General features: G+C 41.8%; 2 protein-coding genes across 3 annotated transcripts in view; one reads left to right on the top strand and one right to left on the bottom strand.

The window, feature by feature from the left end:
* The window catches only part of skap1 (src kinase associated phosphoprotein 1), a 35,726-nt gene extending 27,228 nt beyond the window's left edge, over nucleotides 1-8,498 (top strand). The window contains exons 10-12 of one of the 2 annotated variants that reach the window (XM_085361592.1): nucleotides 789-842; nucleotides 946-1,055; nucleotides 8,406-8,498. In XM_085361592.1, coding sequence (XP_085217718.1) covers nucleotides 789-842; nucleotides 946-1,055; nucleotides 8,406-8,498 — 257 coding nt within the window. Of the gene's footprint in view, nucleotides 1-788; nucleotides 855-945; nucleotides 1,056-8,405 lie in introns of both variants that reach the window. The other variant, XM_085361593.1, reaches the window with a different exon arrangement.
* A 2,030-nt stretch (nucleotides 8,499-10,528) lies between these two features.
* snx11 (sorting nexin 11) lies at nucleotides 10,529-24,156 on the bottom strand. Its single transcript, XM_085361591.1, has 7 exons — nucleotides 24,023-24,156; nucleotides 22,090-22,129; nucleotides 21,755-21,841; nucleotides 17,100-17,200; nucleotides 15,641-15,736; nucleotides 15,315-15,539; nucleotides 10,529-13,402 (listed from the first exon to the last, which is right to left on the bottom strand). The coding sequence occupies exons 2-7, from the start codon at nucleotides 22,111-22,113 to the stop codon at nucleotides 12,214-12,216; spliced, it is 1,722 nt and encodes a 573-aa protein (XP_085217717.1). The 5' UTR covers nucleotides 22,114-22,129; nucleotides 24,023-24,156; the 3' UTR covers nucleotides 10,529-12,213.

The raw sequence follows: 24,156 nt of genomic DNA, 5'->3' as shown, positions 1-24,156 counted from the left end.
TAGTTTTTGGTTGAAGTTAAAATTCAAGTGGCTGAGTGGGGTCAGTCATGTATTTTAATGCACTGTTGTGATGTTTTATTCATTTAAAATGTTTGCTACTGTAATTCTGTTAATCTACCTCTCCTGCTATTAATTATTTACAGTAATTTTTTAATGGAAGTTTCTGTTCTGGTGATTTTTAATATTATAAGCTTTGATTTTAGTGTAACTTTCCCCTGCACTGTCATGTTTTCCACGGCTAATGGCCTAGAACAAGATTCAGAGATAACCTGGAGTACTTGGGGTTTGACCAGCCAGTGCAGACATGCATGTGGACAGCCTTTCAGGGATATTAGGACAGTGTGTGTTTCAGCTAATAGATCCCATCCAAACCAGACAAATGTCACATACATACTTTGTTACATACAGACTAATACAGCCACATATAGCTTTTGTTAATATGACACTATTACCTGATTATTACTGATAATTAGATCCCATCTAAACGTGACATGAAGAGTAGGTGGAACTGCAATCTCTGAACTTCTTTCAGCAAAATAAAATCTTATAAAACACAATTAATTACATTCAATTTGTAAAATGTCTTTCATAGGTAAAGGAAGCCATACAGGTATAATATACACTAAAAAATAATGTCATATTTTTGTTACGTGAGGGTTAAAAAGACAAGTTTCTTCTTTGATGATTAAATCATGATTTGAGCATTGACCAAAGTAATTGTGATTATGAGTAATCCTACTTCTACACCTGTGATAAATACTCTTGTTCTTCCTTTTTTGTTTGTTTAGACGAAGAACTTGGAAATCCAGGTGATGAGAGCGACGAGAAGAGCAGCAAACAAGGTTTCCGCCTCCGTCTAGTAACTTATTTATTCCAGCCTAAAGTTTCCCTGCATCTACGTCCTACTTTCTTCTATTTAAATGTGTTCCCTGTGCTTCCTTTCAGTTTGGTCCTCAGATTATTCCAACTACTACCAGGGTTTGTGGGATTGCCAGGGCGACGAGTCAGACGAACTGACCTTCGAGAGAGGAGATCTCATCTACATCATCAGCAAGGTCAGCATCGCCATCAGCACAAAATAATCCGAGGGCTTATTTAGGCTTTTTTCACAACTCTTTGTTTTTCCCCTCGATCGTCCCTAATGGAAATCCGTCCCCGATTGCACGCTTGACTCGTAGATATAATTACTGGACCAATTACAGTAGTTTAGGATAGGATGCAGTTGTGTAAAACGTGCAATTATTTAAGGGTTAAACAACATCAACTCCAGTAATCACCTCGTCCTCATTTACTTTCTGAACATGCTGATATCTCCAGCGTCTAGATTTGTCCGTTAGCATCTTGGTGCAGCACCAACAGCGGTGCTGTCTGTTCGCGGGCCACTAGGGTGAAGTGCCATTCGGGTGCTGCGTAATGGTGCTGTTGTTCATTACGGCGCCTCTATCACAGGGGTTAATTGAGTAGGCAGCCATGCGAGGCTCTTCCTTTTCTGTCTGACGTGAAACTGCAGGTGAAGCCATCCTGCATCTCAGCTCTTTTCCTTCAATCTATTTCCTTGTGTTTTATGGCCATCGTGTAGTTACATGCGGAGTATCTACCAGGAAAAAGACATCCTACTGGAAATCGATGGCTTGTAATTTGGGTACTTTTACTCTGCTGCGTGCAGGGACTTGTCTCCACACTGTTGCTATTGGTTGGTTTCAAATTGAATCATCATGTTGTGTGTTTAGACTAAATTATCTGAAGAGGAGAGGCAGGAAGAAGGAACTCTTTTTTTTTTTCTTTTGTAAGTAATTATGAGCTTAGAGATGAGGAAATTATGTATTTAGTGTCATGATTTCTTGCATCTTTAATCACCAGTAGATTGTGGTGAATTTTGAGTATTTGTCCTTTTTTGGTTAACAACAGTTTCAGTGCAACAATCCTTTCAAAGAGGTCAGGGTTTTGGATTTTGATGTATGAATTGTGTCAGCTTGTGTTGAAGGAATGTGAGCCTCCTCTTTATAACAACAGATAAAGCACAGGTGAAAAATGCCCCTCGCAGAAGATGGACTTATAATTGCAGTTCTTTTGGCAGTGGCAGATTAATGAGATGCCAGGCTCGTCTGTCTGCGTGTGCTGCTTGATAGGGGGAAATGTCAAAACAGCCACATCAATTTTTCACAGCGATGACAAAAGCACTGTACTCGGGGAGACAAAGGGGTCCTGGCTCTGGGCTTCAGATCCGCCTCAGATGGCCTCGGCCCCACTCGCCGTTATTACTTTTCACTGTATGCATCAGATTACTGCCTCGCCAAAGACCTTAAAGGCAAACTAAGTCCAGGTTGGAGGCAGGAGTTTGCTGTTGTATCTCACAATCTTAATGACAGAGATTACTCTTGTTTTGTCAAACTGGACGCTGGAGTCATAACAAGGTGACAGACCACGAGAGAGCGCCCTAACTGCCTCCTAATAGACTTCAAGCGAGCATTGTAAATTATTTAAAGGTGATGCCCGCACGACTTCCGAATGTTTGGTTTACTGTGACGACACGACTCCACCCGTGTCCCATTCTGCGTCCTAATAGCATCACATTCACCTCATGAATAGCATTATTTGGATTATAGCCTGTAATCGCCTATTCATTTTAATGAGCCCTCGGGGAGGGCTTCCCTGTGCCTTCTGTATGTACACGCAGACCCCCAGCGGCATTCAGTTTTACGGGGGGAATTCCTAAGGACCCTGACCTCGATGAGTGAAATACGGGCCCTTGGCTAGAACTCAAGCCCGTCGCTTAACGGGGGACCCAGGCACACGAAATGGCCGTAATAAAACCAGGGCCCATAAATTCTCTCAGAGGGTGGGAGGCCTGGTTGTCTGTGCTGTTATGTCAACACTGACCATAATTACAAGGTAATAAGGACATGCTCTAAGTGCTAAATCAATGGTGCTAACAAACTGTTATTTTTAAAGCTGCGATGTGATTGACTGCTGAAGTGCAGAATGGGATAGCCACAGGCGTGGTGTCATATGGCTGTGAACTGAGGAGAACATGCCGATTGTATAAAAGGCCCTCATCCATCATTATTGATCTCTCACTTACTGTAAAGTGGGAGCATTTTTACTGTATTTGTGTTTTTCCTCCCTCTTGTGTGTTGCTCTGTGTGTGTGTGTGTATCACTGACAAAGTAAATAAATTAGAAACCTCACAACTCATATGAATCCCATTAGTTCAACAGAATTAATCTCGCAGACCGTGCCGCCTGGTTTCAGCGATGCCTAACTCTGCCCTCCGCCGATGCTCAGCCCGCTGAAACATGAGGTAGAAACGCACGCTGAAATCCATCATGTGATTTTTTTTTTTTTTTTTTGCTCTGGCATTTCATTTCTGAGAGCTTGCATTTTTCTGATGCACATTATGGCTTTACGCTGGCATTTTAGTGTGTGATGACAAATACGGGTGAGCGCAGTTCTTTTTTTTTTTGCAGTATCACACTCTCCAATTTTAGATTTAAATTGCAAAGATGTTTCAGCCACATCAGGAGCGCTGTAACGGCATCATCGCCTCGCCGGCGTCATGCAAAGGGATATTATTTGTAGTAGGATTTAAAATGTGTTAAATTTATTGTTCCACTTCCCGCTGACACATGTAGTACCTGTAGTGCTTTGTCTCTAAAGCCATAAGGTGCATTCTTGCCCTCTAATTTATGGATCCACAATCAAAAGACGTGGGCTCTACAGGTCAGCTGTCACATTCCTGTATTCCCACAGGCACTCATGGAGAACGGCGGGATGGAGTGGGAAGAGATTTATGGCACAAACCCATCCAGGGTCCTTAAAACTCTGGCAAGTGCTGCCCCTGCTGCTGCTGCTGCCGCCGCCACCACCACCTCTCTTCCTCCATCCCGTCCAACCAAAATCCAGAGAGAGGGCGGCCGGCCAGCCAATCCGGTGCGGCTCCCAAAGAAAAGCGTCACTGCACATTTGGCCAAAGTGTTCAGCTTGTTAGAGACAATGAGAACGTGGACACCACTGACACCTTGTGGTGGTTTTTAATCGCTTTTTTTAAATGAAAACTTTTACAACCACTGAAAGCTGATTTACGTCCTTATAGATGTACTTGTTGAGGGGTATAATTGCGTAAAACTCAAACTCGGATATTCACAATTTAAATTATATATTCCATGTTGTGTCCTTGCTAGCCGGGACAGTTTTTCGTCATGTTGCCTTCATGTTCTCTTTTGGCCCTCTGCGTGCAGGCCACACCAACTGAAAGCAAGTGAAGAAAAGGAAAAGTGGTCAAATAATCAGATGGGAAAAGTCAAGCCAGGGAGACAAAGAGGAGGGGATCCCTTTATTCTTTTGTGTGAACCCTGTCCACCGCCCCCCCTCTCTCTTTCTCCTTTTCGCTGTCACACAGCCATTTAAAGACCCCTAGCTGCTATTGTGGCCATAGACACCAAGACGCTATAGACAGGCAGAGACATCCTATTTACCACCCAAAGTAGCAGGGGGTGAGTCTGGGGTTTGGGGTCATGCAGGAGGCAGCGGTCATCCCCCGGTCAACTACAGTAGGTCATTATTCAGCCCAAGCCAATAGCCCAGAACAGCGTCCGAGCAGCCCACCCCCCAATCCATTCTGCTTAATTATTATAAATGAGGGGCGGCGTAAACAGCCATCATTACAGACACTCAGTGGCATACACAAATCCACTTTAAATTGCTATTAAGTTAAGGAGCTATCTGTAATCCCAGGCGTGCATTAGAAAGGAGCGAGTAGGTTTTCTTTTTATTAAATCTCATCGTCCCTGAGATATTTTCAAACGTTCTCATGCTCTGTCATGTTTCCAATTTGAAGCCAATGCGCTGATTTAATTAAAAGCCCACTTGGAAAAAAATGGACACCAAGTAGCCATTTCCATCTCTGGTTAAGCCGAGTTATCATCCGTGTTTCCGAGTAGATTTCGACCTCCCCACCCCATCAAAATAAAGAGAAGATCCTTCTACCCTGAAGTTTCAGGTGTTATCAGTTGTGAAGTGTACCTGTGTGAGCGGCGAGGAGGGCTTGCTAACCTGATAACAGGTTACAGATGGTGTGCTTGTGCCTGGCTGAGGTGTCCATGTTTCTTTATTAGGGTCAGCAGTGATGGAAGAACTGCAGAGAGCTGCAGTGCATGTGGAGGAGAGCGGGGAATAAAAACAGAGAGGATGCAGGCGGAAAGGTTGCTACAGGAGAGACGTGGAAGAGAGGAAAAAGAGGAGGTGGAGGAGGGGGTTGGAAATGGGGAAGGAGGGAGGGAGGGAGAGATTGTAACACCCAGGCGGCGGGTTCAGCGGCAGGGCAATGAGAGACTTCCTGCGCTCCATCATGCCCAAGGCCTGCCTCAGTCAGCTGGTGGCCGAGGAAAGATGCCTCATGTGTCAGGCTTATTAGCACTCCCCCTAGTTTGTATGCATTTGGGATTGCACGAGTGTGTGTGTGTGTGTGTTTCATGTGTGTGAGGAAAACATGTGGTCAGGATCCGTGCAGATTTTTACACGTGAAAAAGGTGATTTTTTTCTTACCTGACACGAATATTGAAGATGTGTTTTGTTTAGGCGGATAATGGTGGCGTGACACGACACCTGCCTTCGCCCACCGCCCTCTGTCTGTCTCTCTCGGTCGCCACATCCAGCCAACCTCGACTCACCTTCTCCCCGCTTCGAGGCTCGGGGTAGCTGTCAATCTGTCCTGCGGGTCGGGGAGCCGTGAGCGATGGGCCTATCAGAATGCCACCATTAGCCAGCCCCCTGAGTGGTAAATAAACGATTGCGCCGGTACACTGCAGGTGTTGTCATGGCAACCCACTCTCAGTGCCAGCCCCGCCCACACCCGTTCTCCCCCACCGCCACCCCACCTCTCCTCTTGGTGGAGGAGTCACCGGGAGGTCAGCGAGTCAGCGTGCCGCAGCCGCCACGACACGGCGCTGTTTGCCCCCCACCACCACCACCACCTCTCCTCCCCTTTCAATTTGCGCCCAGGTTGCAGCAAACACAGCCTCGGATACGTGTCACCTCAGCACACGTTTCCCAGAAGTCAGACCCCTCAGGGAAACCTTATTTTTCCCCCTCACAGGGAACATCTTCCATTTTAGTCCCGAGCCCAAACGTTTATCTGTGCCCCGTTTGTGAGTTTCACGGCCTGAAAGCCAAAAAAACCAGAGGAAAACAAACAGAAGGGTGGGGAGTGGGGGCATTGAGGAGCCTAGTTTTTGTCATTTGGATAATTTAGTCTGCAAGCCTTTTGGAATGTCCCTATTACAGCAGGTGTACTCTGGATGAACCCATTTCAAGTGTGAGGAAGATGGACTCTGCACGCCTGACAGACTTCTACCGCCATTGGCACCCACTCCGTGATGTAGCAGTTGTATTAAAATGGCGACGCTGATAATCCAAAAGACCTTTCTCAGGGAGAATTTGAGACCGACTGCACAGATGGGCCGCGGAGATAAATAAAACTCTCTGTCACTACGGTTGGTGGAATAGTGCTGCGACGCCCCCAAGGGAGAGAAAAACTGTTTCGCTCCCTCTCTCCGATGCCTCCCCCCACCGTCCGTCTGTCTGCCCTCTCCTCCTCCTCTCCTCACGTTCTCCGAATGGGAACCGGAGCCAGCTTTCCGCAACCGGGCTTTTCCCTGCACGGTCTTATGGGGAGCATAAAAAGGCCATTTCGGCCCTAACTTTCCCCTTCGTTATGAGCTCAGACACAGCGAACTGTCAGTTTGTCAGAGAGCCAAGCACACTGGAGCATCCCAGTCAGAGCTGTCAGAGAGGTTTGCAGGGGGAAAACGATGAGGCCTGGGTGGACAATCTGCTTATTGTGGGTACCTGTTTGTGCTGTTAGAACACTTGAGCCTTGTGGTTTATTACCGTCTAAGCGGTTCATCCATCCTCGCTGTCCAAACACCGCTCATTAGCTGCAGGCCTCATTCCTCTGGCTGCAGAGAGGTGTCAGGTCCGGATGATCGGCTAAACCTCCTACACGATGCTTTTCATCATGTCAACAGAGTGCGCGTGAACCAGAACCTGAATCTGAGGCATGCACTCAGCGGAAAAAACCCACCAATTTATTTTACATATGTGTCTGCACGTGTGTGATAAACTGTCCGCACAATCGCGTCGGGTCTGAAAAAGAGGAGAGATGAGTGGCACTGGGGTTTCTGCTCCAGCAGGGTGGCTTGTGCCCCCACTGCCAAGCCGATCGCTTTCCAAATATTGATCCAGTACAGATCTACTCATAGCCCGGCTGCTGTGATCAGATCATCATGCAGCGGTTCAGTCATGTTCGTTAAATGCTTGAAGCAGATTAAATAAGCAGCTTCATTATTTCAATGTACAGGTCTGGAAGCAGTGCAAACTGCTGTGTTCCCTGTATAAGTGTATATCAATTAACTTACTTACATTTGATTCGGCTTAGAGTTAACTGCGATTCTTTCAGCTACAAATAAACACACACAAAAAAATCCCTGTTTTCATAGAGATTCTAGTAGATTTCCTCCATGATAACCAAAGCATATGTTCAACCTCTATTTATTAATTTTTAAAGCCAAATTTTAGCCTCAAATAAATTTGTCTACATTATATTTTTAGGGTTTTTCTTCTAGGATGTTTTCTTTCAGTTCAGCAGATGAAAAATCAACATTTCTGGGGTTTCTTATCTGCACAAAGACTCATATGGTTTTCAGTCACAATACATCCTCCAGATCGATATTTATTGTTTGTTCTTAGCTTGTTTCAGGTTTTTTTTAAATCCCCATTATTATGCTTCTGAACTGTCCTAATTGTAAATAAAAGCTGTAATCATAAGTAATGAAAAAAACTGGTGTTTATGGGATTTTTTTTGAGGCACAGTGGATTTAATCGGTCACCTTCAACCAGCATTTATATTTTCTCTGAACATGCGCGTGAAATAATCCGTCTTTTTTGTGTTGTTTTTTTAATCACAGTACAGAAATGAACCCTCGTTATAATTAGTCTGGGGAAACGGGCCAGCTGTGGCGATGGCTTTGGAGCGGTTAAAAAAAGCTGTTTTATTGTAGACACTCGCTGTCTCGATAGCCTTGTTTACCGTTTGCCTCATTTTTTAATGAAAACCCTGGAGGCTAATACACCAAAAGTGTCCATTAGGAGTGTTGCGCATGGCTCTTTGTGGACGGGACCACGCTCGCCTGGATTTCCTGCGCCAGAGTTGACTTTAAGCATTTGTAACCTGATAGTTTTTCTCTGGGTTTCTGTGTTAAAATAATTCAAATGTCTCCTCTTGTGTTCAGTGGTGTGTCAAATCAGTATCAAAGTGCAGGTTTTATGCCTGATCCCGCTTTGTTTACCTGTTCCTAGACGCCCTTTGAGCCTCACCGCTCTGTTTCTTCTTTTTTTTTGGGGCCCAGGAGTACAACATTCACGGGTGGTGGGTCGGCGAGCTAAACGGCACCGTGGGCATCGTCCCCAAGGACTTCCTGCAGCCTGCCTACATCCTCTGAGCTCCAACAGGTACCGAGGTACTCTCTTATCATCAGCATTATGGACCATTACTGTGGCCTAATACACAGAAACGGTCCCCCTGGTACTCATCCAGATTGCCACTGAGGTATATGCAGTCGTTGACCTGCCATTTATGGCATCTGCTGGCTGGAAGAAGTACTGCACAAAGCAATCCGAGTGCTGCAATGGGCAATGGGCGAGGATAAATATATGCAACAGAGGCATGATTACAGCGTCAGTTGTCCTATTTAAGAAAATGATTCCCTAATGCAGTCAGATAGGTGCAGCTTAAAATGAACACTGAATTATTAATGCGTCCTTCTCTGATACGGTTTCTTTTTCTTCACAGCGCTGCAGCTGCCAGCACGTCCTGCCATGAATTACTCTTGACACATCTGTCAGATAAGCGTTTGGCATTTCAAAATTATTCCCCTTTTATACCAATGTAAATTATTATATTATCACCTAAACCTGCTGCAGCTGTACTTACTCTTGTACACTATAAGCCATTTATAAAAGCCTGTTTAAAGAAAAAAAAATCTAAGTGCACACTAGAGCTGGAGTAATTAGTCTGTTTATCAGTTTTGATAAGTGATCAATCGTCCTAAATGTGAGATTTCTCATTTTCTTTATAAGTCTCAACCACTGTGTAGAAAATTCAGAGAAGTGCCAAACTAAACAGTGAATGTGTTAATTCAAATAAAATGACAGACACATCAATAATTAAAAGCACCATTAGCTGCACTTTTGAGTGATTAAGAATGTTGCATGCATGCATTTATGAATCCACTGGATAAATCTGAAAACAGGACGTTGATTGTTAGTTTATAAATAATTTTCTCATAACTGACATAAGAAACAGTAATGTAAAGTATTTTAATGTAAACTCTGCTCAGAAATACTAAAAATAAAATATTGTGTGCTTTTGTTTCTGTTCTAAAGAAAAAGGGGGATTTTTAAAACTGTTTATTTGGAGCCACTAGGTGGCAGGCTTGCTTCAATGTCTTGAGTCATGTGTAAAAAGCTGTTTAATAACATGTCGTGACAGTAAAGAGGACAAGGTTTTATTGAAATAAAATAAAATAATCATGTGCACATGTACATGGATACCATCACTCACATTACCCTCGTACTCTTTGACATCCGTATTTAAACAAAACTCAAAATAAACCCCTGTAGTTATTACCAGGAACAAAACCAGTGAAACGTTAAAATCCCTCCACAGCTTAGATGCAAACAGCTTATTAAAATAAAGTCTGATTTCTGTGCGAAACCTCACAAATAGAACCTGCCGGTCCCTTTTAAATGCAGCTTAAAAGAAGCAGAAGTGTTGTGGGAACAACGTCGCTGCCAAGATGCAGACAGGTTACAGGCAAGACGACCAGAATTTCCACAGCAGGCATTCAGGATGTGTTTGAACTCGCTCATTACGATGCCAGAGGACGACGGCACGATCACACTGGACGTTTCAGTGATCAAACAGGCTTAAAAATTTTGATATAACTGATAAATTACAGGATTTCTTTTAGTGATAACTCAGTTATTGTACCTTTGTATTTTTATTTAGCTTTTACTAGAATTTATTTTTAGCTTCCAGATTAGGTTTGCTTTGTTTTTCCTTTCTTTTTTTTTGTTAATTGAGGTTAAGTAAAATAAATATTAATATTAATTTATATAAATAAAATTCTATATTCATATTCTAATCATATTCTATGATTAACCCAAGGTTGTTAGTTTTAACTAAAACTCTGTGTAATAAAATCAAGACTAACTGAAATTATATTGATAATTAAAATGAAATAGAAATAAAAAGAAAATTACTTTAACTTCAGTGTTTGTCTGGTAAACTTTTTGTTGTTTGAGATTTAGGATGTCTAACTGCCTCAAAAGGGAAAAGTTTGTACTGTAAAACCAAAAAAAAAAATTTGACCAATGACAAATATCCTTTATATTTTAATATTTAAGTAAACTAAAATCAACACTGACACTAATAAAAACTGAAGTGAACATTTTCAAACCCACTCTGGGAATCAACAAATTGCACTGAAAAGGAAAGAAAATTGAAATAAAAATGAATTCGAAAATACAAAACTGCTGTATTTTAAGTGCATTGTGTAGCATGCAATAATACTCTTTACATGCAGATAGATGGAAAATCCATCATAAAATCCAGTGCATACAGAGTAATGAGTGATTTCAGACACACTGAGTTGTGGAGAGAGGAAAACACACAGGTGTGTTAATCATGGCTACATTTCACGCAGGGCAGGTCCTCTTTTTGGATGAACCTCAGTTGACGTGTTTCACAGGTGTCTGCTGTGGAAAAAGGCCCGCTGGAGTTAAAGCTCACATGTGTGAGGAAGAGTAAACTATTCTTAAAAATAACCTGTGCCCATCTTGCCTGAATGGAGTGTATAAATTATAAGTAAAAACTCTTAGTGTGTGTAAAACCATGTCATGGCCCTAAAGGTGCAAGGCATCCATTTCTACTTCATGAAGCTGTATAAACACAAAACAGGAATCACATTGTTACAGATCAGAAGTTCAAACAGGAGCCTCTGTGCATTTCACAGGTTGACTTAAGTGTGTTTTTTCCCCTCTCATCCTTCAGTAATAAATACCAGTTTAACACATGATCAGAGACGTGTGTACGGGGACTGAACTATGCGTATGCTTGTTCTCAGCCCGAGTATCATCCTGCGTTAGTGACCAGCACAGTGAAAGCTGTGAAGAATTAATATAAGCCGAGTATAACAGAACTATTTAACAGCATGTGAAGCACATTTAAAGAGCAGTTAGGTCTCATTTGAGGCTCCAAATGTGACGAGGAACTCTAGATTTAGAGAAAAGTTCACTTCGTTCAATGTCTGTCGTGAAAGAAAAATGTGTCCACTGATTATTTATTTTAGTGGCTTTCACCATTCCTCCTCTCCTTATTGGGAATTTAGAGATCCCCTTTTCAAAGAGATTTAAATAAAGGTTTTTCACATTGATCTTTTAAGTGCTGAATTTCCACTCTCTCTGTCCACTGTAGGAAGCAGTGTTGTGTTTACAAGTTAACCCCCTCCAGGGTTTTTCTAGGCTCAAAATGGGCCTCAAGAGTCAAAGTCAATGCAAAGACTCTGTGTTAACATGCTTTAACTTACAAAAAGAAAGAAAAAAGTCACAGTTCTGGTGATTTTGCTTTAGTAGAAAGCCAAAATCAATTTAGTGGGCACTAATTTTTTCATATGCAAGAAAAACCCCGACCTTGTGTTAGCATTTTTGGTTGTTTTTTTTTTTCTTTAATTAAATCAGGAAAACGTCTCTTGATGGTCAGTATGAACAGGAACCACAAATTTCACTAAGTTTCAATACAGACACAAAGGAATGTGAACTTATCCTTTAATTTAGGTGGATATTTTTGCCTAAATTCAGCCCCAGCTGTTTCCTTACTGAAAGGCCTCAGAGTATGAACCTAAACTTAACTCGAGCACCTTCTGCTGTTCACTGAAGCCAAATGGAGAAGTGAAGCAGTCAGGAGGGAAATCAGATCCGGTACATAACAGAGAAATTCTAATGTTAGATTCATGCTGTTTTGGAAGTGTTATACCTACATGACTGAGAGTGTGAGGTGTGTCTCGTAACCCTGACGATATGAAGACGCTGTGTACGATGGGCAGAGTTTGGAACCGAGCGTTTGATTCAGTGGATCTATATTAGAGGAAGACTTAACTAATGCACCTCCACCTCCTGAGTCTCCTCTGAAGGTGAGAGCGTGGCTTCCTCCTCGGTACATCTACCGTCACCCAATCCACGAGCGTGGCTGGTTGCTAAGATACTAAAGTCTCCATTTTCAGTCAGATATCCTGCAGTTACAGCAGAGTTAAGGTCTGCAGATTTACTCAGGTCACTGAGGGTGTATTGCAGGTCCTCATCCTCCTGGGCAGAAAGGTGCAGTTTTTCATCAGGATATCCGTTCACCTGCAGGTCCATGATGTTCCTGCTGGATGCCTCCACATCTGACCAGCGAGTGGCGTCTTCAGGAGGAGTCTTCACAAAGTCGTTTGCAACCTGGATCGAGTCGTCTGCCTCCTCACAAACGCTTTCCTCATCACTGACCTTCACGATGCTGTCGTTGGAAGATGGCAGAGAGGAGCTGACCGTGTCGCACTCGTCGCTTTCATCTTTGTTGCCAGCAAAATCCACTTCCTGTGTGTCATCACCATCCTGTACCACCGCAGATACACCGTTCAACATGTGGGCCTCGTCACTGATTTCTGATTCGAGCAGTGTTTCCTCGTTACCTCCTGCTTTGTTGCCTTTTTGGTCGTCTGCGTTGACTTCTAGAACATGAACCTCATTAACCTCAGAGATGACGGGATTCTCGGTACAGATGTTTTCCATAGCTTCCTGAGATCTGGCATCACTTCCTAAAATGTGTTCATCACAGTTATTTTCCTTAAAATCTAAAATCTTCTCAGAATCATCACATTTTTCAGGCTCACAGTTGACTTTTCCTTCATGAGCATCCTCATTACTCTCCTGCAGCTCCACCTTTTCTTCTTCACCTGGAGGTAAAACAATCTTCCCATCGATCACACTGTCCTCAAAGCCGATCCCCGTGAACGTGTGCACCTCCACCGGAGTCTGTAACCTCTGCTGGATCTGCTCAGCAGAGCTAAGACTCTCTGGACTGTCCCCCAGATAAAAGGTTGCCTCTGATGGGCCGCTGTCCTCAAGAACCGTTTCAAGAACGGCCTCAAGATGGTTGCTCTTCTGGGAAATCCTTACTGAGCATTTCTTCCTATGGTCCTGATCATGGACCTCCAGTAAACCTTCTAGAGGGTCAGCGTCACCACATGAGACGAGCTCCGGGCTGATGGTCTCATTAGGTTGTTGGCAAGGTTGATGAGGAGCCGGGCTGTGGAGGAAAACGGGAACAAGGGTTTAGAAATTGTTCAGTTTAAACATTTTATACATTTAATGAGGAGTTGATACGTTGCTACTAAAGGGGAGAGGTGTAAGGAAAAGCTCTAGAATACGGAGACTATGCTGGTTAGCTCAGCTTAGCACAAAAACTCCAGAATGGAGAAGTAATCATCCAATAAATAAATAAATAAATCACAAAATCAATCATCCAATCCCAACAATTTCCATCTTTTTTTTTTGTAATGTGTTAAACAAGATAAAGAAGAAAGGGCTCTATATAACTGCCAACATTCAGCCGAATTAAGAACAAGCAGCAACATGTAGGGCTAAAAATCTGCAGTTCCTGTTATCCGATTGTTCAGTCTGACGTCACTAGCCGTGTCTGGGTCTAAACTCCGCTGCAGGTCCATATATCAAACGATCACTATGGCATTACTGAGAGTTGAAAAACTGTCTAAAGTCTTTCATCTTTAATAAAATGATCAGCGTTCTGCTCTACCAGGTGTAACAATTGAGTTTAACATCCAGGCATCCATGAAAACGGAATTTATGACATTTAACGGAGTTAGAAGTTAGCAGGGAGTTAGCTCGCTAGCTTCTATCTAAATACAATATAGCATGTCCTGACTGCGGGGTTTTGGAAACAAATTAAAACGTACAGCTCTGTTATCACTTCCAGCATAAATGAAGACAGAAAACTAAACAGCAGTGACGTTTGTAGGGTTACTGAAGTTGGGCTAGCTGGTATATAATGATGTGCTACGTGACCGCTAGCGACACAGCTATGTTAGCATAATATAAACAAGCTAACTTTTTTTCCCACTCGATAAAAGTTACCGTGAGTGTTCTCGGTGGTCAGGAACAAATGTAATCGCATGGCAGGATGCTGTAAAAGGACCAAACTTCAGCCAGAGAACAACTGAGATAATCCATCCACAATACCAGGTTAGTCATTCATATACTGCTGCATGGGCTGGGCTGTAGTTACATCCTAAGGTTTTAAAAACTGAGCTTAAATAAATGATTAGTGGTAATAAAAGCCGAGGGAGGTCAACAGTGATCACTGACTGTTTTAGGAGCTTTTTGAGATCAAATAGAAGAAAATACAAAACATTAAACATGTTAACAATACAAAAGCCATATTAAACGCAGACTACTTTAGGCCCGGAAGTAGGATTCGTCACGTCATCACTTAACAACCGGATGGCCACTTGAGGCTGGCTGCAAATGAGTCAGTCCCCCATAGACATTGTTAAAATGCCCAACTTTACTACAGAAAAAAAAATACAATGGTCTAATACAAAAAAAGGTTTTGGCCTCTTTGGGTAACTTTTTTTTTAACTCATCGATTTGGAAACTTCTAGACTTCACCTGGCCTTCTCCACCATATTTGTAGTACTTTTGGAGTATTTTTAAAGTGATCTGTTAATATTGTCTGCTTTGTGTTTAACTGAGCTAATAAGTTTGTGACTTTTGGTAAGTGAAATTCTGGATTTTTTTATTGGTTATTTAGGAAAACTTAAAATTCAATCCTCTTGTGCAAATATGGATGCTGCTGGCTTAAAAAACAACAACAACATCAACGATGACAACAACAACAACAACATGGTAGCTGCTAAATGTTAATGCTGAGGCTTCAAATGTCTCAGTTGGTGAATATAAATAGTCTATTGTTTACAATCATAGACTGTATATAAATGATGGACAAACATATAGACATGTTATATCTACTCTCAGGTTTTAACATGGAAGTCTATTAGATTGGCTCACTTTTGGAGTGAGCCTCAAGTGGGCATTAGAGGTACTGCAGTCATTGTTTTTAGCCTGTGACATTGGTTGCTGTTTGCAATACACCCGTATGCATAATCATCTCTGTAGGTACCGTTCTGATCTTTTTCACTTACCTTTCCATTGATTCGTAAGAAATGGTCAAACATGGCTCCTTGATCAAATCGTCCTCCTGTGCCTGAGCTAGTCCCTGATTGGACGAGGCATACGTGAGAATGGCATCTGTCACGGAGTAAGGGGTGTGGCCTTGGACACAGTCCTGGATGTGACCGACTGGCAGCTGGGTCTGTAGAAAGAGGTGGAGCTGGCTGTCTGACAGACAGACGGTCATGTGCACCACTCTACAAAAAAACAAAAAGAAAAAAAATGACAGAGGTAAAACAAGATTAGAAAATGCTTGTTTAGACGATCAAATACTGATTTTAGAAGAAGGAGAACTGACTTGTCCAAGAAAATCTGAAGTCCCTTTCTTCTCTTCTCCAAAAAGTCCTCATTGTTGAAGGAGAAGAAGGATTTCCCTGGAAGATCTGGGACTGGTCTGTAAGGATAAATAATAATAATTATCCATGTCTGTGGAGATAATTATGTTAAATCTGGCATAGAAACACTGCTCCAGAGGTGCATCCTCATATTTGAGGTCACTGTTTCTATAAGCAATCCCAGTGAACCAAAGCACTCAGTCGCACTTTTTTTTCTGGTTGGTTCTGTGTGTCATCACTGAAGAAACCTGAGATTAAAGGATCTTTCAGACATATCTGTGAATCACACAAAGCTTATCTCATAAAGTCCAACAATAAAAACATGGAGCTGGAAATGAGCAGAGTAGAATCACGTTAAAGCAGATGAGTTTCCTGTTCAGTCCCGTTTTAATTTTGTTTCAGTAAATATCTGGCTCTTAGCTGCTAAATGCTCCACACAGAGCAGCTAATGTACATCCATTTATTTTCTTAACCGTTTAACCACTAACGTGGGCTGAAGCGTATCCGGCTATCACAGAGAAATAGGCAGGTACACCTCAGATAGGACTCCAGTCTATCACAGGCCTAACCCTCTAATCAGAATCACCAGTTAACACATGCAAATCCAGTGAGTGTACAGTCAGAGGAAAGGAGGAACATGCTTCACAGAGCTAAATGGAGTCTTGTTTCAGGCATCCCTCTACTAGATGAGACACAATTCATCTTTGTAAAAGACAGCCTTAGATCACTAACAGACATTTACACAAAATGTTTAATTGTTGTTGCTTTTTGTTTCTCCAGACTTTTTTTTTTTTTAAAGTCCCAAATAAGTCATCCACGTTGATTCCATGTCCATTTCTCTAAATAAGGTTTGTACATCTTGTTATAGAGAAGGGGGGTGGGGGTTAACTGACTCTGTTGTGTAAAGCACTTTAAAAGAAACAACACAAATATTCTTATTTTAAGCATTCTGGAAATCCAGGATGCTTAAAAGTCTTTTCCTGATTGTTATTTTGGGATTAATAAACCCTGGGTGGCGACCTGCTTTCATCTCCATCTTTGTCATATCTCGTCTATAATATCCAGACAATAACTTGAACCTGGTATTCAATACCGCTGCACAATCCACTTTGTATTGTCTCTGTCCTGTCTTTGTTTATCGTACAGTTAATATTGTATAGTTATCATTATAGTATCGTATAGTTACTAATTAATACCTTTTTAATCCCTTTATTGTACCGAAATTTAGCACGTTATTTATTTTATAATGTCTAGTTTTATATCTCTTGGAGATATATCTTTTATATACTAATAAATGCACCGTGGGAGGCTTGAGGTGAATTTCGGTACACTGTACACTGTGTATACTTCTGTATTGACAATAAAGCTCTTGAATCTCTATGAGGACCAAAGAACAGAACAAAACTGGACCAGCTGACTTACACCAAACCGGCGTTCTTCTGCAGCTTCTTCTTGAGCCACACAAACTCACTGTACCGCCGCCGCACACAGGATGTCTTGGCTGTGAAGGCTTTACTGTTGGTCTGAGAAAAAAAAAATAAAAGTATTAAAAATGGGAACGTTGGTGATATTTTGAGGGCTTTTTTCATAATATAATTAAAATCAAAAGGCACAATAGCCTGACGCCAATAGAAAGAGAAGGGGGAAAGAGGTGTTGTTCTCTGTGCCGGAAATATTCAAAACTACATGAAATGCAGATTCTTTCAAAACAGAAAATAATAATCCCCAAATATTTCACTTAGTCCTGCCTAAAAACATAATAAAGAGTCAGATATTTTTAGGCCAGTGGCTGGGTTACATACGGGCCAGGTTTTTAGTAAACTCATGCCACTGATGATCACACTCATGCTGTGACTTTAGTGAGTCATGTTGCAGCTGGTGAAACTGCTGCTGAGCTTATGAAGTTATCATATGTCTGATTTGTTCCAGTAACATGTGACACTTTCTAGTCATGTCTACATAACAACGAGGTCCGTGGTTTTTAAAGAAATAACAAATAGAATCCAAATTCATGCTTTTTAAGATGTAAAATAAAATTGAATTAGGAGCAAACAATGTCAAAACTACAAGTTTAGAGAAAGAAGAACGGAAGCGCTACAAGGTCCTGACATCTGATCCCACAGCACGCTTTGGTGATGCAGGTAGGATTACAAAGGTCATGGAAAATGTGATAAATATCATCTGCAAGTATACCCTCAGGGAAAAAGAAAAAGCAAAACAAAACAAGGTATTGTGGTAAAATGATATTTTAACTTTGGTCGTTTCTTTAATCCAAATTAGTTAAAGAATAATGTGTTCGTCTTAAAAATGTATTATTCATTCATTAATAAGCAATCTACCAACACCTGTGACCTGGTACATTCTAATCACCTCTGTCAATTCTTGATATATATTATGATGTATTTTTTATATATTGTGCTATTTCTTAAATGTGTAAATCTGTAACATTTTGTAGTGTTAAATAGTCGACTCTGTTACTGTTACTGTACTGGAGCAACTGTAACCCACATAATTTCCTTAGGGATTAATAAAGTATGCTGATTCTGATATAAAACACCGAGGGTGATCAATGGGCTAAAATTTTTAAATTTCAACCAACAGGTGAACAAAAGTGCTGCTAAAGATCTAAACTTCTTAAAGATGATAAGAGAAAGACTTTAGAGCTTTCTGCCGCCTGCCTAACAATAATGTGTCGCCTCCTGCATCTCCCCATTAGGTATCCTTTATATTGGCCTTCTACAGATAAAGGTCGTGTTTAACACATGTAAAGTCCTCACGCTTTCCAGAGTTAACACCCAGAAGACCCCTTGGGACCTTAAAAGTAATAGTTGAGCGGGGAAATTATGAATTATGCATGAAATTAGGACAAAGAATGCGCTTTGTCCACTTAAATTTACAGAGATCTGTGCATTCGCTTTTACTTTCAGCCACTTGGAATGTATTTCAAGCATCTACTTAAATTAAATCCCATTTATAGAAAAATGCACAGCACTTGTGATTTCCCTTTGTTGGAAAGTCAGAACCTCTCTGGTGGGTCGCAAAAATGTTTATATGCAGGAAAACCCCTGGTTAGATTTAGACACAGAGAGAGCTTAGGCAGTTACAGTGGGGCAAAAAAGTATTTAGTCAGCCACCGATTGTGCAAGTTCCCCCACTTAAAATGATGACAGAGGTCAGTAATTTGCACCAGAGGTACACTTCAACTGTGAGAGACAGAATGTGAAAAAAAAAAAAATCCATGAATCCACATGGTAGGATTTGTAAAGAATTTATTCGTAAATCAGGGTGGAAAATAAGTATTTGGTCAATAACAAAAATACAACTCAATACTTTGTAACATAACCTTTGTTGGCAATAACAGAGGTCAAACGTTTACTATCGGTCTTTACCAGGTTTGCACACACAGTAGCTGGTATTTTGGCCCATTCCTCCATGCAGATCTTCTCGAGAGCAGTGATGTTTTGGGGCTGTCGCCGAGCAACACGGACTTTCAACTCCCGCCACAGATTTTCTGTGGGGTTGAGGTCTGGAGACTGGCTAGGCCACTCCAGGACTTTCAAATGCTTCTTACGGAGCCACTCCTTTGTTGCCCGGGCGGTGTGTTTTGGATCATTGTCATGTTGGAAGACCCAGCCTAGTTTCATCTTCAAAGTTCTCACTGATGGAAGGAGGTTTTGGCTCAAAATCTCACGATACATGGCCCCATTCATTCTGTCCTTAACACGGATCAGTCGTCCTGTCCCCTTGGCAGAAAAACAGCCCCATAGCATGATGTTTCCACCCCCATGCTTCACAGTAGGTATGGTGTTCTCGGGATGCAACTCAGTATTCTTCGTCCTCCAAACACGACGAGTTGAGTTTATACCAAAAAGTTCTACTTTGGTTTCATCTGACCACATGACATTCTCCCAATCCTCTGCTGTATCATCCATGTGCTCTCTGGCAAACTTCAGACGGGCCTGGACATGCACTGGCTTCAGCAGCGGAACACGTCTGGCACTGCGGGATTTGATTCCCTGCCGTTGTAGTGTGTTACTGATGGTGACCTTTGTTACTTTGGTCCCAGCTCTCTGCAGGTCATTCACCAGGTCCCCCCGTGTGGTTCTGGGATCTTTGCTCACCGTTCTCATGATCATTTTGACCCCACGGGATGAGATCTTGCGTGGAGCCCCAGATCGAGGGAGATTATCAGTGGTCTTGTATGTCTTCCATTTTCTGATGATTGCTCCCACAGCTGATTTTTTCACACCAAGCTGCTTGCCTATTGTAGATTCACTCTTCCCAGTCTGGTGCAGGTCTACAATACTTTTCCTGGTGTCCTTCGAAAGCTCTTTGGTCTTGGCCATGGCGGAGTTTGGAGTCTGACTGTTTGAGGCTGTGGACAGGTGTCTTTTATACAGATGATGAGTTCAAACAGGTGCCATTCAAACAGGTAACGAGTGGGGGACAGAAAAGCTTCTTACAGAAGACGTTACAGGTCTGTGAGAGCCAGAGATTTTCCTTGTTTGAGGTGACCAAATACTTATTTTCCACCCTGATTTACGAATAAATTCTTTACAAATCCTACCATGTGGATTCATGGATTTTTTTTTCACATTCTGTCTCTCACAGTTGAAGTGTACCTCTGGTGCAAATTACTGACCTCTGTCATCATTTTAAGTGGGGGAACTTGCACAATCGGTGGCTGACTAAATACTTTTTTGCCCCACTGTAAATGTTGGACAGGTTTATAGTTCCTGTGAAGTAAGAGACAATAAAAGTGCTAACTTTTGTCCTAAAAAAAGTATTCTTGAGGAAACTGTCTCACCTATGCAACACAATAACATGTCGACAACAAACAAACCCATGTAAGATCATGTGAGGTTGCATAGTTTTAGCCAATATCATGAGTCAGCTCCCACAAACACACAGACACAGAGAGGAAATCCGCCCAGGCATGAAGCCTTGCTGCTGAAACCGCATTCCTCGGCACGGCTGGTGTCTCCATAACAACGTGAAACTCCTCCCCCCCTAAAAAAAAACAAAACATTCAAGGAGCGGTAAAGCCCCGACTCTTTTATACTCTTATCTGTTAAAAAAGTTTGAGGAAATCCTTGAGGTGTTGTTTCAGGGAGAAATGTCTTTATGTGTCACAGACTATTTAACATTCAAGTCTGTGTATTTTTTGCATTTTATCTGCACTGTAATCACTGCAAACAGTTAGTTTGCAGTACTCCATCCATCCACGCAGGCATGCATGCATGCATGCAGTGAAGCCAAAACCTCCAAAACTCCTGGGAGGACTCATGCATGTGTTGAGTTTGCCTCTTCATTGTTGGACACCAGCACCCAGGAGGCATCCTAGTGAGACAGTGCACCACCTCAGCTGGCTCCTTTCAATATGGTGGAGTAGCGGCTACATTCTGAGTCCTTCTCAAATGACCGAGCTCCTAACCCTAGCTCTAACGGAGGCACTTGCAGCAACAACTCATCCCTGACCTGTAGTGGGTTCTGTGAACCAGCTGAGAACTATGACCTCAAACTTGGAGGTGCCAATTCTCATAGCTGCGACTTGGCTACACCCAGAAATCCTGTCCATACAATTTTGATCCCAATCAGTGAAAAAAATTAAGTCCAGTGAAGTCCAACACCTACCGGGAATGAGTACAACCTATTACCGGCAATGAGGACCAATGGATTCAAACCAACAATTTTCCTGCTCTGAGGCAGCAGTGCTTAAACACACATTCACTTTGAATTATGACTCTGGTTTAATTAGTTGATATAACCTAGTTTAAACTACACATTTCTGCTTATAAATGATTATCAAAAGACAATTAATTTTTTTTAATGTGTTAACAGTCAAACGGAGACGTATGTTGACATAAAACTACTTGTAATGCTCATCTGTTATCTGCACTATAATCACTACTACAATTAAAGTGTGGAAAGAAAACCCTGTGATGTCCCAGAACTGTACGTGTTCTCTTCAGGTGTTTATGTTTTTTGGTCCAAAACTTTAACCTGAATGAAAATCTTTAATCACCCACAAACGCTGTGGCCAAACATTTCTGCTGCTGGTTCATTTTCATACTCACATGCAGGAATATTTTATAATCCACATAGGAGTTCCAGGAGCCTTCGTTCTGAATGCGGGGATCTTGAACCCGCACTGCCACAAACTCCTGAAAGATAGACACACAAAGCGTGTCAGCAGTGCTGTTTGCATGTGTGTTGTGTCATTATTGTGAAACCACCACACTGTTGGCACGACACAGGCCTCTTCTGCAAACTTTGTTTTTTACAGAGGCTTTTACCCATCAGTCTGTTGTTCTCCAGTTTAGCTAAAGGCTAGTGTGAACATGTGTAGAAAGCAGAACTTGTGTTGAAAATTAAAACATTTAAATAAGAGAGAGAGAGAAAAGGTACTTACATCTTCTTCGTGATTACTGATCATCCTACCGAGTGCTGCACTGCAAAGAGAGGAGCAAACAATCAGATCAGCTGCGTCAAAACCTTTTGAACATTGAGAAAGTTTCACCAGTGGCGTCATGAGCTCATGAATCACCCTTTGAAAGAGAAGCTGGGCAGCTCAGCCTAACTGAGTCACTCTCACACTCACACTTCTATTTACCATGAGTAGCCCGCAGCCACTCTTCCACAGAGGGGAGCATGTGTGAAGTGAGATTAACATGCAAGCTTAAAGTCACAGTTTTTTTGCTCTCTTTTTACCCTGACAGAGAAATGAATACATTAACTGGTTTAAAATAAGCTGCAAGCACCACATTTTCACTGATTCTTTTAATTTACAGTACAATCCAAGAGTGATACAGATTCTCCACTGAGGAATACCTTTTAAATGCAACCTGCTGAGTTGCATCTTACTAACAAGCCCAAAGGAAGCTGTGGAGACATGTTACAGCAGCATTTCTATTCCACTGCTGATGCAGAAAGTGCATCAATTTTTTTTCCTGCTTGCTCCTAATATAGATGCCAAGTGCATTTTACACTGCTGGGAAATGCAGATAATAGTACACCCATAATTTTCAATTAATACAACTAATCTCACTTTGATCTAATCAAAAACTAAAGTGATTTCCACGTCTTCTTTGTTAGGCTACATGGCAGTGCTGGAGCTAAAGGTGCTAAGCTTAAAGCGATCCAGTTTAACCAGCTGCAGTGTCAATGTGCAGATGTCATGTTAGAAATGAATGCATAACCGATTTGCAGCACCAATGTTACCTTTTGTATTTTATTTTATTTGTAATAGGCCATACTCAGTCGGTCCAATTTGTGCAAAAATAACACCCTGCTGTTTACGTGAGAGAGCTCACAGCCTAAAGCAGGCAGCCCGAGTTAACCAATAACGCTGATAATCACCATCATGACACCCGTTAACGCCAACTGGGGTTTCAGGTTTTTGTTGACACAAGGAAACCCCAGCTATGTTGAATTTTCTTCATAGTACACCTCACAGGACTAAAAGTATGCTGTTTAGTCTGTTTCCTGCTTTGCAAGCTTCCCTGTTATCAGTAACCAAATACTGGAAGTTGGTTAAACCACTGTCAGTTCAATTCTTTAATTTAACTTTGACTGACTGGTTTCTTCCACCAGTTCTTAAAACTAGTTTGAAAATGACATAACACTGTCTGAGTGACACCTACACGAAACCCAAAAGTGTCCACGTGTATTGAGTCTTGTGAAAGTTCAAAGCAACTGAAAAAGGGTATTGATACTCAGCACAAAGTGTAAACTATGACTGCATCCAAATATCAGCTGAATATCAGGACCAAAATCCACCACGAAATTGGTTATTGGTCTAATTTAGTATTGATATCACCTCAGAATTTGCCAGTCAGCGCTTCCTTATTGTAAACAATATGTACACGGGGGTTTTCAGGCAAAAATCAGACAATATGTGACAAAGAACATGCTCTTAATTTTTTTTGGCCTAAAAAAAATTTCCCCATGTAATGGTGGTTTTGTGGCCAGTCTTAAATATAGATTCCTCTTATAAAGTGCACTAGCAAATAAGCTATAAATAACACACAAGCAGGATGCGTGAGTTCAGCAAAAGAAAAAAAAAAACGATTTAAAAAAGCCAGGATGATCTACATGTACATAGCTAGTCTCAAAACAATCAACACAACAGGGACAATCACTTTAAATCTCCTTTTACTGTTACAGACACTTTTAACAGCTATTCTCCACCAGAAACACCGCGTAAATGTGTTTTTCTCTGCTTTAGCTGGCATTTCTTGAACCAGTTTGGTAACAATCGAAAACAACCACATATGAGCACCCACTTGGAAGAGGTGAAGACTTAACAACAACGTGTTTCGTTTAGTTTCCGTTTAGGTACTTACTTTCATACGTTGGCTGCTGTGGTCTCGCCCGGTCGGCTGTGATCGACGTTGCTGGTTTCGTTTGTCGATATTTCTGCTCGATTTGGCAACAAATTCTTCAAACACAGAGGACTGTGTTCACCGGTAGCTCCTAT

This window comes from Diplotaxodon limnothrissa, linkage group LG8 (assembly GCF_057381915.1).
Source record: "Diplotaxodon limnothrissa isolate DT_005_m linkage group LG8, D_limnothrissa_male_GT1.1, whole genome shotgun sequence".
NCBI classification, from domain to species: Eukaryota; Metazoa; Chordata; class Actinopteri; order Cichliformes; family Cichlidae; genus Diplotaxodon; species Diplotaxodon limnothrissa.
This window is presented reverse-complemented; position numbering and strand designations above follow the sequence as displayed.